The 16,313-nt window shown below is 43.7% G+C and overlaps 1 protein-coding gene across 1 annotated transcript in view; it reads left to right on the top strand.

Moving 5' to 3' along the window:
* The window catches only part of cnksr2a (connector enhancer of kinase suppressor of Ras 2a), a 799,210-nt gene that overhangs the window by 489,770 nt on the left and 293,127 nt on the right, over positions 1-16,313 (top strand). Inside the window, exon 9 of the mRNA XM_070893873.1 lies at positions 4,563-4,696. Coding sequence (XP_070749974.1) covers positions 4,563-4,696 — 134 coding nt within the window. The remainder of the gene's footprint in view (positions 1-4,562; positions 4,697-16,313) is intronic.

Genomic DNA, 16,313 nt, shown 5'->3' with positions numbered 1-16,313 from the left:
AATAGTGCTGTGTTTTGGCTGCTTCCATATAATGGTTTCAGTATCTTAATCATGTTGTCTCAAAGACAACAAAAAATGCTAGAAATACTTAGGTCAGGCAGCATCTGCTGAACACCGCCGTTCAGTCCACAAGTGTGACCCAGAGCTTCCAGTCGCTTGCCAATGTAATTCTCCATCTCACGCCCACTCTGACCTCTCTGTCCTCGGCCTCCTACACTGTTCCGATGAAGCTCAACGGAAGCTTGAGTAACAGCATCTCATCTTTCAACTAGGCATTTTATAACCTTCCAGACTCCACATCGAGTTCAACAATTTCAGATCATAGCCACCACTCCCATTTGTTTCGGACAGCAGGTATTAATGATTCTGCTGTTGCCATTTACACCGCCTCTAGACCCATCTTTTGTTTCTTTACTTGTCCATTACCACCTCCTTTGCTTTCCACCTTCATCCCTTTTGTCATTTAATAACTTCTGCTTTTCAGCCTATCACAGACCTTCCCTTTTGTTCTTTCACAGGTTTAGCTGTGGCTCAGCAGCTAGCTCTCTCGCCTCTGAGTCAGAAGGTTATGGGTTCAATTCCCACTCCAAGCACTTGAGCACAAAAAAAATCTAGGCTGACACGCCAGTGCAGTGCTATGGGAGCACTGCACTGTCAGAGGTGCCGTCTTTCGGATGAGACGTTAAACCGAAGTCCTGTCTGCGCTCTCAAGTGGACATAAAAGATTCCATGGCACTATTTCGAAGAAGAGCAGCGTGGTTAAACCACTCCAAAAGTACTTCATTATCTGTAAAGCGCTTTGAGACATCCGGTGGTCGTGAAAGGCGCTATATAAATTGAAGTCCTTTTTTCCTCCCTTTCGCCCTCCCTGCCTCTGTACTTGCTTAAAACCTGTTACATCTGTAACATTTTTCAGTTCTGAAGAAGGGTCATCGACCTGAAACGTTAACTCTCTCTCCACAGATGCTGCCTTACATCGCTGAGTATTTCCAGCATTTTTTGTTTATAGATCAGATTTCCAACATCTGCAGTATTTTGCCTTTTATAAAGATAACAGACCTTATCGCTATTACTTTATTATTTTAGGCGACCCTCTTTTAGTATAGTATAATTAAAGGTAAGCATATGGAAAAAGCAAGGAGGAATGTGCAGTTGCACCTTTCACGACCACAGGACATTCCAATGCGCTTTATAGCCAATTAGTTACATTTTTTTGTTGAAGTATAGGCACTGTTGTAATATTTATACAGAATAGTTTAGCCTATCTGTAATAAAAGGTCTCTTGCTGAAATTACTAGAAGGACACCCTGTGGCCTGATATTTCTTATTTTCAGCAGAGACCATATTTATAGTAAGGGAAACCTCTTTGAACTTGGCTTCGGGGATAGTTAACACATAGGCAGTTGGCATTATTCAACTTGCCAACTTGTTCATTATGTTTCCCACTGTTCAGGGAAAGCAGTATGACGTCCTTACCCAATTTCATTGCATTGCTAGATTCCCGCAGAATACAGGGTTATTGATGGTACATGTGTGGACAACTGTGACCCTGTACAGAATTCTTTTATCCATGTGAGCCAAAAGAATTCCATTCCATCAATCTGCGGCCTCTCAGTGTTGATCCTGCTGGTCAATGCCCAGCAATCGGGATTCTTTCAGTTTCAGGTGATCATCTTTGCCATCCTTATTTGAAGCAAAAGCAGATTGTAAAGATCACTCCTCAGGAACCAAAACTATCCTCTTCAAACATGTTTGAAGAACCCGTTGCCCCAGTCATATGTAAAAGTTGAGCACAGATACAGTGAGAAAATAGAACACTATTCGCCTTTTTCTTTTCTCGTTCGAGTCCGATCTTGCCTCTGTGCACAATTTGCTGTTACTTTGTGCTCTGCACTTCCATGGTCTCTCTGCAGTTTGCTAAGTTATTTTCATTGCCGTTATTTTCATTGCCATTTCAGATTTCTCCAGAGTTATCTGGGTTTACATTTTGAACTCATACTATCTAAAATCTTCTGATAGATTTTTCACTGTTCATGTGAATCTATTGAGTTCAATCTCTTCCTTTCACTAATTGTGGCTCCTTTCACTTCATTATTTGAATCTCACTGTTTACAATCTGTCAGCTGTTGACTGTTCTGATGAATGTCTCAAAGGTTTGGTGAAGCATTGATTGAGGCCTAAAAATTGGGGTCGTTAACAGGGCGTAAAGCTGTCAGCATCGCCCCGGGCCAACCTCGCTCCTGTGGGGCGATTTCTCCTGCAGAGCGTAAAGGGGTCGGCGTGCACGGCGATGATGTCATTGCTGTGTGTGCTGCCGCCCAGGACGAAAAGTATGGGGTGCTGCGTAAACCCGTTTTCGCTGCCACCATCCTGGGGGCAATTCCGGCTGGGTCACTTCTACCGCCTACCCCTGGGCGAAAAGTTCTTATCGCCCCATTAGTGCCTCCCTAATGGGCCTTCAGAAAGGGGCAATTTCGGCCCCTAAGAATCTGCATCTGAAGCCGTCAATGCTAATAATGCGACCTCAGAAAATTGTATGCAAACAACACACTTCAATTTGAGTCTGTCTAAAACCCATCAATAGTCATTCAGGTCTAAATCATGCTGAAAGCTGAATACCTAGGTTCAACTCTCTGAAAGCAAAGTTTCTGCTTCATTACACCCCCAGTAATCTCACTGTCTGATTGTTTTACACTATTTAAAGGTAAAACAAACAGATTAACCTCTTTAATCGCTCTGTCAATTTAATGTTGTTGCAAATGGTTTTTTCATGAAAAGGCAAGTCAGTACTGTAGAGTTCATTCTATCATGAAGTAGCTGATGCTGATTTGATAATTTAAGGACAATGAGAAATCAGTAATTTCATATTCAGTTCAGTTAGCTCAACTTGATTTTTTGGTATACATGTTGCTCCTTGGTGACATCATCCACAAACATGGGGTTAGATCCACATGCACTTTCATGTCACCCTCAACCCCTCCACCTCCAACTCATCCTTGTGTTTCAAGACCTCCAATGCTTCATCCCTCCCTATCTCTGTAATCTTCTCCAGCTCTCTAATCACCCCTCCCACAGTACTCTCCATTCCGCTAATTTCCTTTGCCCATGGGAAAGACAAAGCCTAATTTCCGTCCTCGCTCCCCCCACCCCCTCCAACAGACTCTGTATCCCCATTGCCGACTTTTTTTCCATTCCCATCAGCCACCTAGGTTCCCCGATCTTGAATTCCCTCTCAAATCCCCTTTTTCTCTTGATCTCACTGCCTTTAAAACCCTCCATAAAATTCACGCCTTTGGCCAAGCCCTCCGAATATCATCTTCTGTTGCTCAGTGCCATCTTTTTCCTGTAGACCTCTGAATGGCATGGGAGGTTTCCTGTTTGTAAGCTTTCCCTTTCTGTCCAGTATTAACTCAGTAGAGTTGATGTCCACCAGAGTGACATGAGCAGAGCAATGCTGGTGTAATCTGTAAATTATAGTCTGCTCCTTGGTTAAGCCTCTTCATTCACACAAGGCTCAGGTACACAGTGGTGTACACAGTGATGCAGAATGTTAGCCTCAGGCTCCAGGAAGAATTGGCCCTATATTCTGAAACCTGAAAAATGAGTGCACAGAATGCAATGTCTGGGTGGTAGTGGTGGAGCAGATCTGCAGACTCCCACACCCACTGATCATGGGAGCAAATGCATAAGAAATTTTCTGACATGAAGATGATCAAGATGAGTACTCACACTTTACCAGCTTAGGATGCGACTTTACAATGAATATTAACAACACTTGACTCTCAGTGCTTCTTTAATAAGAAGCCTTTCAGCTGGTTGATCCATGGATACTCATGTTGTTTCAGGGTCTACTGTGTTGATGGCACAGAAATATGCTTCAAATGTCAGACACACATCTTGCAAATTTGGAGCACCAAGCACACTGCTTGTTTTGTTGCATGTTTATGGACTTGCACAAGGTGGCATCGAGGCTGAGCACTTAGTTGACACAAATCTCTGCCCTTCTAAATTCCAACATCTGTACATTTTGTTTCTGCTTACAGGAAATAGGTGGCACTCAGTGGGCATTATCAAATGCAGACTGGAGTGGACGATCAGCCTGACATTCTCTGAGGAGAGAGCTCAACAGATTCTGGGGCCCCGGAGGCCTTTGAATCAGTGAGGGGGAGTCATTTGGGGGCAATTGTCCTTAGAAAACAGCATCTCCTCTAACTAACATGAGCAGCACCATGGGAGATCTACTAGTGAACAGCAATAATTGGAAGAAGACAGATAATTTGTTTCGTCATATTGATATACTTTTATAAAATTGATGAGCCGCTCAGTTTTAGATCTGAGTTTATGGCAATCTTTGTATTGGACATTAGTGTTTCCTGATCATACGACAGACTTTGTCTTAAGCTATCATTTTTGTGGTAATACAAAGTAAATGTATGCGTCTCTCTGTTTTTATTGTGAACTAAGTCTGTCTTTAACTTTTGACATCAGTTAATATTAATTTTAGTTAAAATCATGAATTTTAACCTACCTGTTAATAGTTCTTTTTTCCCTTTTGTAATTAGCCAATTATCCCAAAAAGTCCAACTGGTAGTGTTGCCACGCCAACCGGTACTCTCTGCACACCTACAAAGCGAGACAGTTCTGCACTTCAGGATCTTTTCATCCCCCCTCCTCCATCAGAGCCATACACTCCCAGGTAATCATTTGCTAGCATTAACATGTTTTTTTACAATAGAAAGAAATATTTTATTAAATGTTCCTGTGTATCACTTTTGATGAAATGCTTGACAAAATATGATGCATTGATGATTCATCTGATGCAGTTCAATTTTATTTGTAGCTAATACCTTGACACAGTGTACTCCTGTTAAATCTAGACCTGATTTTCTATCATTTTTGCCTGCATCAATGAAATCAATAAGTTAAACTATATGCTGTAGTACAAAATCATTTATTAAATGGATCTGTATTTAAAGAACATGAATATCTAGCAAAATTCAATGAATTAGAATGTGACCAGTGGACTAAAGTGTAATTAATATATCAAAGCAATGAGCAGAACAGGCTTTTGTATTTGTAAAGGTTGGAGTGCAAAATGCACTTCCCTTACTGTACACCAAAGAAAAGACTTGATCTGACTGAACATTTTCCAAACTTGGACAGCTAATGATTTGTTATTAAAATCTATTGTAGTCAAAATTATATTGTATCTTTTTCATTTGAACTTGATGGAGCGGATTATCCGGTCCTTTGCGCTCTGTTTTTCGCCCCAGAGTGGCAAAAATGGTGGCGGTGAGGTCTTCTGGGCGGACGGCAGCCCCGCAGGGGGTTTTGGGGCCGGCTTTACGTGACACGGAGCAACACTGCCCAGAAGAGCTGCGCTGGTGTGCAATGCCCCTGATTGCGACACCGGCGCGTTTTTTGACTCCCGCCAGACCCATATGCCCCGCAGTGAACGCCTGGGAAATCGGGCGGTCCAACTATACTGATTGCAGAGAGGCAACTTATGCAGTCCTAAGGTAAGTGTGATTGTTTTTTCTTTTAATTTTTTTTGCGATTTTTGTTGTGGTGGCATGGGCTATGTATTGGGAATGTTTTTGTCGGGTTTTTTTTCAGTTTTTTTTTTTACCCCCCTCCAGGAGTCTCTCGGAGCGTTCCTGGTCCGGCTCTTTAGCTCGGGACTTTCCCATGCTAACGCCCAAGAGAGGTGTACAATGCCTCCCTTAGTGCTGCGCCCCAGTATTAGAGCCCAGCTGCCCAATTTTGATGACTGAAGTGCAAACTATTCTTGGGCGCAAATTTTACCGCCCCGAAATCATCAAAGCCGAAAATCCAGCCGGTGTGCTTTCAAAAAATAATATGAAGAACGAAGCTACGATTCAGATCAGAACACCACGAGTAGAGCAATCCACTGATAGAAGCCAGCATAACAAACGTGTTGATGAAACTGAAGATTTACATTCAGCATTTCATCTTTTGTGAGACATTTTGTGAGAATTTTTGTTTTGGTATTTCAAATATGCAGTGTCTGTATCGAGCACTGTGGGGTCACAATTCGGTTCTCAGTGGAGCTCCATCTATGCTGGTATTTGAATGCCACACTGCCCATTCTGTACCCTCTTTGCAGTGGGACTGTCAATCCACTGTAATGCTAAGAATGCTTTTGTGCTGTGGGTATATGCCCATTGGGAACTGGATTTAGATTTTGCAAAGTCTTTGCACATAGGACTGAACAGGCAGAAGTGACTATCATTCCAGTTTGGGTTGGATTTGAACCCACGCCCAAAGGTGAAAGGCCAGCTTTTTAATCCATTGCACCACAATCTCACCTGTATTCAGCATTTCCTAATGTTATGGTGTTCGTTTAAAAAATCATTACTTGTGCAAATCTTCACATGTTCATGTAATAGAACAGACTCCTATATCAATGAAGAGAAGTGGAGCCACTTTGAAGCTTTAACCCAAACAATATATATATATATATATATATACAGGGGTATACATCTAAGTGTTGGGCATTAACTGTAGTAATTGTGTCAGCAATTATGCATGATGGCAGGACAAAAAAATAGTTTTTCTTCCATATACAGTGGTACCAGAAAAAAAACTGTTGATCATTTTTACTAAGGTTTTATCTTACCAAATGCCCTTTAAACAGCTACTGCTAAATATATAAGTATAACAAAGAATACAAAATTATCAGAAGATTTCCTTTAACTGGGATGTAGTTAGAACATATTTATTCTTTAAAAATGCACACAGCTACAATTTTGGAGAGATCCTTACTTTAAAATCAATACTTGGTGATGTAACATTTGTTTCAAAGAGCCTCCTGCAGCCATTTCATCATAGAATTGTTTAATGTTGTTATGTCAAACAAATGCCAGTATTTCTTTTATATTCTGTCGCACTTTAATTTTGCAAACATTGGTTGAAATTTACAGACTGGATTGACCATTTCAAAATATGTTTTTTTTCACAACCCCTTGGCAATGTGGTCCGTTCTTAAAATGTATATAGTTTTGGATACATGTCTCCTTGCAGAAGGAATTATGACTACTTCAAGAACAAGCAGGTTGATGTCCTTGTGCAGTGTATTTCTGAACTATGCTGCAAAACCTTGGAGCTACCTCCACTACATTTCAAAGTGGATATCCAACTTTGTTGATACAAAGCTATAAATTCTTCTATCCGTCTGTAAAGTTCATAACAAATGGATTCAGGCTTCCCAGTGATCTTTGGCAAATGTTGACTGTATTTCAATATTACTTTTCCTCAGTCATGATCTTTGTCCCATTGCTGTGATGTAGTGCCTATTTTCAAACATCGTGTTTTGTACTGTCTGTGAACATTGTTCAGGTGAATCCTTGGCGTCTTGGTTGTTTTTTTAAGGATTTCTCTAAGCTATTTTCACAGTTTTGATGCCTGTTTGAGAGGAAAGGTAAAATAAAGTTCCATTCACCAGGTAATGTCTGGGGTGAGGTAAGGTGAAAGTGGGCAAGAGCACGAATTTCCGAGCTGAATTATAGTGTGACAGCAGGTGGAAATGACACAGCTGAGGCTCCGAAACTGCACTAAAGCCTTACATAGCTAATAAATCGTGTAGACCTTGATTTTGTACAGATTTGCAGTTACTTTTTTTAAACTTAAATTTTACAAAAATAACTCGCATAGTGTGGATATTTTTTTTTACTGTTCCAGATGTTACGTGGGTTATATTTGTGGGTGCTTTATATGTATGACTTTTTTTGCAGAAGGCTGGGAGGTTCCAGTATCTCTAGAATTAACAGGTAAGTCCTTGTGAGATATGCCTGTTCAATAGTTGTGATCAGTGATTGAGTTAGTCTTAGAACAGAAAGATGTAAGTGTTTGCAAGCAAACCTGTGCAAGTGTAAATTCATATAATGAAAGAGCTCTTTGGTCTTGCAACCAAGTTGTGTTTCGTTGCTGTACATTAGCAGAGAGTGTAGATGGACATTGTGTTTGATTAAGTTGAATATGTTCATGCATGGAGATGGTCTGGATTTTATGGTTACAAATTTAAGAAAAAGTGGAGAGGGAGATGAATTTCACCGTTGCTGTATTCAATATGGAGACCGTGGGGCCAAAATTCAGGGTCCGGATATGGCCCATTACCACTGTTTTGCGGCGGCCATGCGACGGAATTGAGTGGCCACCGTGTTGCAGTCCATTGCCCGCCACGATCCAAATTCACCTCGGGGATTTTTTGGCCGGTCCTCACTTCCACCCCGCTGCTGCCGACCACCCCAAGCGCGTCATCAAAGCACCCACCGCCGATCTCCCGCACCTCCATCCCACTCCGCGCGAAACTTACCTCACAAAATCCACGAGCCGCCGCGTAGTGCCCCCGACAGCTTTTTCTTTCGGTGCACCTTCCTTTCACTGTGTGAGTCACAGCAGCGTGGCGGCCCTTCAAGGAGAGGGCGCACTGCCGTGGCTGCCATGTTTTTTTTTGCTGGCCCACTTCCTGATCGGCCGGACAATTATGGTCCCAGGTTTGGCCGAGTCGCCAACAGGCAACCTTGCACCCCTTCTCCCCTTTAAGTGAGGGGAGAGACGTGCAAAGAATCCGTCTGTCCCCACCTCCGCCCCTCACCAACACTTACCGCCGCACTTCCGCCCCCACTATGACCGGCTTCCGGTCCGATCCGAAAAAAACGGCAAAGTGGAGCAAATCAATCGAAAGCCTGCCTCATCGCACCCGACGGTAAAACATTTTTAAAAAGGTAGGTGCGCCAGTTTTCTGGCGGGCCTGAATTTCACCCCCCCAGAAACTTTCAGTAACAGTTGGGTGCCTGAAATTTCTTGGAGAATGCAAGAAAATTTGGATAAACTGGGTTTGACTGAAAAACTCAGAGCCTTTGTGTTAACTACAGCAAGTTGACATTTTTGTAAGGATGAAAGATGAAATTATACTGCAGTATTTCTTCATACTGTAATGAATTCTGATTCCAGGCAAATTCGGAAGGCCACCGTGTGATGTGTAGTCCTCATTTTGTCCTTATTTTACTGACTACTTAATACAAATTTAATATAAAGCATCGTTTTTCTACCCTCTGCTGATAATTTTATATTTTGAATTATTTGCAAACCCGAAACGTGGCATAGCTGCAATTCTCCACAGGAGAATGTCCATGAAATGTATGAGCATTTTCTCCTCTTAGTTTAGGCCTCTTCCACAGTCCTGAATTTCATTCCGAGTCAGCACTCCATACAGGGGAAACCTGAAGAATTTGTTTTGGACTATTCCTAGTTTATTTTTATGATATCAGATGTGACTTTCTATGCACTACATCTAAACATGTTTAAGTGCCATATCTACTCAGTCTTGTTTATCTCACTGTAGCACTTCATTCGGTCACTACATATTTTATCTGTTTTGATATTTATTAGCCTGGATTTTGCGGTCAGTGGTGAAGCGCACTTGCCACTGACCTCGGAAAAAGCTGCCCACAGACTTTTAGATGTTTCTGTGGCGTGGATTTCACCTTTCCCAATGTTAATGTAATTCTGGTGCCATGTATAGGGGATCTCTAGCGACCAGCATCAGTGATGTCCTCAAGTAAGCTAAGCAGCCAATCACATTGAAGAATTCTCAGACAGCAAACCAGGAAGTAACAAACAGGTTTTATCATTCACTTTTCATAATTTTACAGAAAGTGAAATAAAGATTGGGACAAACACATGGAATTATGGTAGAAGTTAAAATAGCATAACATTTAAAAAATATTAATTAATTTTTATTATTTTTTTAAGTCTATGGAATTTTTAACATGGAATCCAGAAATGTGACTTTCCTCAAACATAAAATTAGTCTTTGAATGCCAGAGAGGTTGTTCAGCAATGATTATGATTTAGTATACCGTTAAAAACCCAGTTACCCCTCATTCAACAGGGCTTCACTTTTTCAAGGGTTTTTACAGCGAGAATAGAGCGTAAAATGTGGAAGTTCACGTCAATTCTGTGATTTTAATTGATTTCCATCTGCGAGGATTGCAACAGTGCACCACCGTGGATGAGCAGTGTATCACTGATGGCATTCTCACAATTTCCACGTTTAAATGTGCATGTGCGGATTGCAGAAGTTGCTGTCAGTTTCATGGAGTTTCGCCATCATTACAGTCACAAATTGAAGGCTATTATCTTGAAGCTTTAAATGAGCAGACTCTTTTTAAAAAAAAAAAATACATTTACCACAGTTCTTTTGTCAGCTCCGCTCAGATGGCAGTACTTCTGTCTCTGAGTCAAAAGGTTATAGGCCCAAACTTGGTCAAAGCTAAGACCCGCCCATTTCTCGGCGGTCCCCGGGTGGAACGTACCTTTTTTCCGGCCGAGGCCACTGGAGCCAGTCGGGAGCAAGTTTTGCCGCGTTTGTGTCGGCGGCAGTGGCAGGCAGCGGGAGTCGGTGGGCGGGAGCGAGCGTGAGCGGGCGACGGCAGCAATGGGCGCTACGTGCAGGCCTCTCGACTCGGCAAACATCGGAGGCCTTGCACCACGCATGTGCGTGACTTGTTTTTTTTTGTAGTTTCTTCTGGGCGATTACATCATTTTTGCCGCGATTGGGGTTGATGGCACAGCTGCACACGCTCATAAAAGCTGTACACTCACTTGTACCTGCCAGTTGGAGAGGGAGAGAGACAAATTAATTATCAGCCACTCTTCAAGGAAAGTAATAATGAGTGCAAAAAATGCTTCCAAGAAGTCTGATGGAGCCAAACCCAGAGCTCCCTGGTTTAATGATGACGAGCTGGAGGAGCTTGTATGTGAGGTGGAGCGCCGGTATAAAGACCTCACCCGGGATAGTCGTGGCAAACGTCCACCACCTCAATATAGATGCATTTGTCGGGAAATTGGTGAGGCCGTGTCCTCAGTGAGCAACATTGTGCGGGATAGTGACCAGTGTCGGAAACGATGGAACGATGTGGTGGCGTCAGCAAGAGTGAGTAAACATTTATTGGACCACTTCCATGCAACTCCAAAAGGTTCTGTGCCAGTTATGTGTGTGTGTGAGTGAGTGTGCTGCATGAGTAAAAGGGGTAAAGGCTGCAACGTTTCTTTCTGCAGAAGAAAAGAACATCCAAGGCATCAAGTCTGAGTGCCACGGGAGGGTCCCAGCAGATGTCATCAAGTTGAGTAGCTGAGAGGAGTGTGCCTTGTCATTGGTGGGTGACCACTCCCGTGCCACCACAAAGGGTGATGCATATCCCATGCTAGAGCATGATAAGCTTATACTAAATTCCTGTCTGCGTCACGCTCATGTCATGAAAGGTCATGCAATGTTAATTCAAATGCCTTTTAATGCACAGTTTGTCGGCCATTGATGGTATGCTCATGTAGCGATGGAAGTCCTTGAAGTAAGAATGTAAAATGTTATGGATCACATGTCAGCTTGAGCAACCCCACCCCCCAGCTATACACTGAAATGTTGTCCTCTATTTGCAGATGTTGATTCAGACAGCACCAAGCAATACACCCCATCCACATCTGGTACACAAAGGCCGAGTGTGACACTAACGTATCCTACCCCGGCGTTGTCACCAGCTCAACACACCAGCTCCTTCCTCCACCCGCCCACCCCCCCCATATCCACTGCACCCACCTCCATCACCCAGAGTCACGAAGACGAGGAAGGAGAAGTACCAGTCTTCAAACCAGTTGAGGGTGAGGAGGTGGAAGAGGACGACTCCAGCCTCCTGACATGTGTGCCATCTGTCCGGCCAACATCGGTGTCGGGGTCCGACTTCTTAGGATTCGAGTCGGACGAAGCAGGAACAAGTGGCGGGAGGCGCAGAGGCCGTGCCGGAAAATCCACCAAGCCACAATCACCCAGGATGATGCAACAATCCGAGGAGGATGCAGGACGGGTGGCAGCAATCCAGGAAATGGTCCAGCTGTCGAGGACAAGCGTCGACCTAGCTTGAGATGTGCTGCAGATCATGGCTGGGATAGCTGCCAGTATCAACACCTTTGCTCAGCAGCATGCTGACAGTATGGAGCGCCTCATTAGTGCGGTGGAGTGCAACACCGACTCTGAAGAGGCAATAAGGCAAACGATGGCTTCTGGCCATGTCATGCAACCCCCCCGAGTCCACACCAAGGCCAACAGATCCCGAGGAGCCAGAGATGCCGGCGCCTTCAATCACACCCTCTACATTCTCTCCAAGGCAAACACGTCGGCAGCATTCTGGCTGCCCTCCTGCACAACGTGATGGAGCAGAGGCGGTGAGGGGCGGGGGTGCGGCTCGCTGTGGTGAAGGTGGACCCATGAAGAGGACGATGGGCCTCACATCGAGGGGGAGGAAGCGAGGTAGTGGTAGTGGGTAGAGGGCTGGATGTTGGTGGTGGATATGTTCTTTATTCCTCATTCAGTTGTGGCTGTTGTTTCACATGGGTCATTGTAAATGTCACTTGACTGGTCTCGGAACAACTGTACGTATGTTGAATTAAATTGTTTGCATGTTCTGTCACTTTGGCACGCTGCACTATTCAATACAGTCACATTGTTCACCCACTCTTGGTCAGTGTCTCATTTTTACATTATCTGCGGTGCATTCTGAGAAAAAGACAAATCTCCTTCAGGCATACTGCTATATGAGGAATATCTTGCCCTCCACATATGATGCGACTGTTTAATGGGTCCTGCCATCAGGCGATTGTGATACAACAAGTAAGGGTGACCAATGCAGGAAGGCTGCCATTCAATGAGAGACAGTTGCATAATTTGCAGGGCACACATTAAGGCTTGCATTTCAGTCCACATTTTCTTAGGTTTACCATCGCGGAGCCCCCCCCTGATATGACATGTTCCTCAGTGACCTTGCAGTCCATTATATATCTTTTTCCATATTCTCTACTTGAGGTCATGCTGTTCTCACTATCAGATGCTGCGACCTGCCGGAGCATTACATGGTCTCATTTTGGCCAATTTACTCTGACGGGAGCTCATACCATCTGTGCATTCACATTCTGTCAAAAACTCTCGTCTGCCTGCAATGGTCTAAAAACTCTTGTAGGGCATCTCCATTGAGTCTTCACCACCTTTCTGAACTGATTGCCACTTCCCACACCACACCTTCCCTTCAACGGAGTACTTCTTATTTACATCTGTGAAGTCATTCTGTGCAGGATAAGGTTGATCAGAGAACTCACTCTGAGCCGCTGATAATGGTGCAGCCTATGGACGCTATCCGGGATGTGCAGTGCTGCAGCACTCTCAGCGATTCTCTCTGCCGCCCGATTCTCAGCCAGCCCAGACCAGCTTTTTTGCCACATTAAAGGATTGTGCACGAGGAAAATCCCTGTTTTTAGCCTCTGGCATGGGCGGGCAGCAGGAAGTTGCACCAGTATTTCACCGATGAATCTCCTGCCGGGTGGGACTTGGGCAGCAGATGGGCGGTATGTGAGGATCTGTGGGGGGAAAAAAATGTTTTCGGGTGAAACCTCGGCGGCTGTGGGCGGAACTCTGACCAAGTTCACACCCTATAAGTTTAAGCCTCACTCCAGGGCTTGAGTACATAATCTAAGATAATAATTCAATGCAAAACTGTTGAATTGTCCAAGAGACTGCCTTTTGGACGAGACAGTAAATTGAACACTCTGTTTGTTCAGCTGTAAGGTTAAAGAAGTTTAGGGATTCCTCCTGGTTTCCTGGCCAACAATCCTCCCTCAGCCAATAACTGCAAAACAAAACAGATCAATTGGTCTTTCATCTCATTTGCTGTTCTGGCCATGAACAGTACTGAAAGTTAGAAGGATAGTTAGAGTCAGGTGATCAAATATTCCAAACAATATGATAGCTGTGTTGCTGGGGCTACAGTAATGTCATATATGGAAAACAACAGGTCACCATTGAAACATACAACTGCGACAGTGAGATAAACAAGACTGAGGAGATGTTGCACTAAAACAGGTTTATGTGTCGTGCATAGAAAGTGACATCTGACATCATAAAAATAACCTATGAATAGTCCAAATATAATTTATTTTCTTGTAGATTCTACCCAGATTATTTAATTTCCTGAGGGAAATTCAGAATATCTCCTAGTCACACCAGAGGTAGTCAAGCAAAGCTTGGAATATCTATGTAACCTCGCAGCCAGAAACACCACTATCATAATGTCCCATGGAGCATTCGATTACCTGTATTTGCTGGGTGTTTAGTGTCAGCTGTGGCTCAGTGGGTAGCACACTCGCCTTTGAGTCAGAAGCCTCTGCTTCAAGTCCCACTCCAGGGACTTGAACACATAAAGTTAGACTGACATTCCAGTGCCTGCACTGCACTGTTGGAAGTGCTGCCTTTCGGTTTAGACGTTAAACCGAGGTCCCGTCTGCTCTCTCTCAGGTGGACGTAAAAGATCCCATGGCATTATTTCGAAGAAGAGCAGGGAAATTATCCCTGGTGTCCTGGCCAATATTTATCCCTCAATCAACATAACAAAAAAACAGATTATCTGGTCATTATCACATTGCTGTTTGTGGGAGCTTGCTGTGTGCAAATTGACTGTCACGTAACCTACATTACAACAGTGACTACACTTCAAAAATACTTAATTGGCTGTAATTTTGAAATGCCCAGTGATCGTGAAAGGTGCTTTATAAATGCAAGACTTTCTTTCTTTATTGGACACATCCTCTACTCTGATGGAGGTGAACATTTCCAATCTCTCACTTCACTTGAGGCTCATTAACTTTGTTTTTGTGCCCTGATATTCTGAGCTCAAGGTCATAAATAGCTTACTTACTTACTTACAGGAATATGGTGATTAACTAGTTTTCTTGCTTACATTATCACCCAGCATTTGCAGACTTAAATCACATGCCTTGTCAGTCTTTTCTCTACCAAAAGCAAAGTTGGACACAAAGTGATGCTGTGAGGCACACATTGGGCCTTCACCTGGGTTTCAATCAACCTACTTTGTCTATTGGCTGTAAAAATAAAAGTCTTGTGTAAAATGAGCCCGTTTCTAGTTGGGATGGACCCACAGTATGAAACTCCTCCTAATTCAGCACTTTTTGACATCAAATTGATAATCACACTAAGGCCATAAACATGTTGCTGTGGAAAGAATAGTAGGAAGTATCTTTCTGATGCTCAGCTAAATAAAGCACGTTACATTTAGTTGTGTTAACCTTACCCCATGGATGCTTGATGCTGACAATGGATGACAAAAGTGGAAAAATATTCCACTCTTCGACCCTTACTTCACCTCAACGAGTACAACACCTTCAAAAAATAAGGGTAGAAAACAAATGCAGTTTTATGCTTCCGGGTTCACTTTAGGAAAATAAAATGCAGAACAATTTCAGATTTCACAAGGTAGGTGCTTTCACGCCTCAAGAACCAGTAGGAGACTACTTTTTCAGTTTCTCCCATCACGGGTCTAACATAGAAACATAGAAAATAGGTGCCCTTCGAGCCTGCACCACCATTCAATAAGATCATGGCTGATCATTCCTTCAGTACCCCTTTCCTGCTTTCTCTCCATACCCTTTGATCCCGTTAGCCGTAAGGGCCATATCTAACTCCCTCTTGATGCCAGTTCATTGGATATATTCAACAACTCTCTGCGGCAGGGAATTCCACAGGTTAACAACTCTGACTGAAGAAGTTTCTCCTCATCTCAGTCCTAAACGGCCTGCCCCTTATCCTAAGACTGTGTCCCCTGGTTCTGGACTTTCCCAACATCGGGAACATTCTTCCCGCATCTAGCCTGTCCAGTCCAGGCAGAATCTTATATGTTTCTATGAGATCCCCTCTCATCCTTCTAAACTCCAGTGTATAAAGGCCCAATTGATCCAGTCTCTTCTCATATGTCAGTCCAGCCATCCCTGGAATCAGTCTGGTGAACCTTCGCTGCACTCCCTCAATAGCAAGAATGTCCTTCCTCAGATTAGGAGACCAAAACTGAACACAATTTTCCAGGTGGGGCCTCACCAAGGCCCTGTACAACTGCAGTAAGACCTCCCTGCTCCTATACTCAAATCCCCTTGCTATGACGGCCAACATACCATTTGCCGCCTTCACCGCCTGCTGTACCTGCATGCCAACTTTCAGTGACTGATGAACCATGACACCCAGGTCTTGCTGCACCTCCCCTTTTCCTAATCTGCCGCCATTCAGGTAATATTCTGCCTTCATGTTTTTGCCCCCGAAGTGGATAACCTCACATTTATCCACATTATACTGCATCTGCCATGTATTTGACCACTCGCCTAACCTGTCCAAGTCACCCTGCAGCCACTTAGCGTCCTCCTCACAGCTCACACCGCCACCCACTTTCGTGTCATCTGCA

The sequence above is a fragment of the Pristiophorus japonicus genome, chromosome 11, assembly GCF_044704955.1.
Source record: "Pristiophorus japonicus isolate sPriJap1 chromosome 11, sPriJap1.hap1, whole genome shotgun sequence".
NCBI classification, from domain to species: Eukaryota; Metazoa; Chordata; class Chondrichthyes; family Pristiophoridae; genus Pristiophorus; species Pristiophorus japonicus.
The sequence above is the reverse complement of the archived record's forward strand: the minus strand, read 5'-3'. Positions and strand labels throughout refer to the sequence as shown.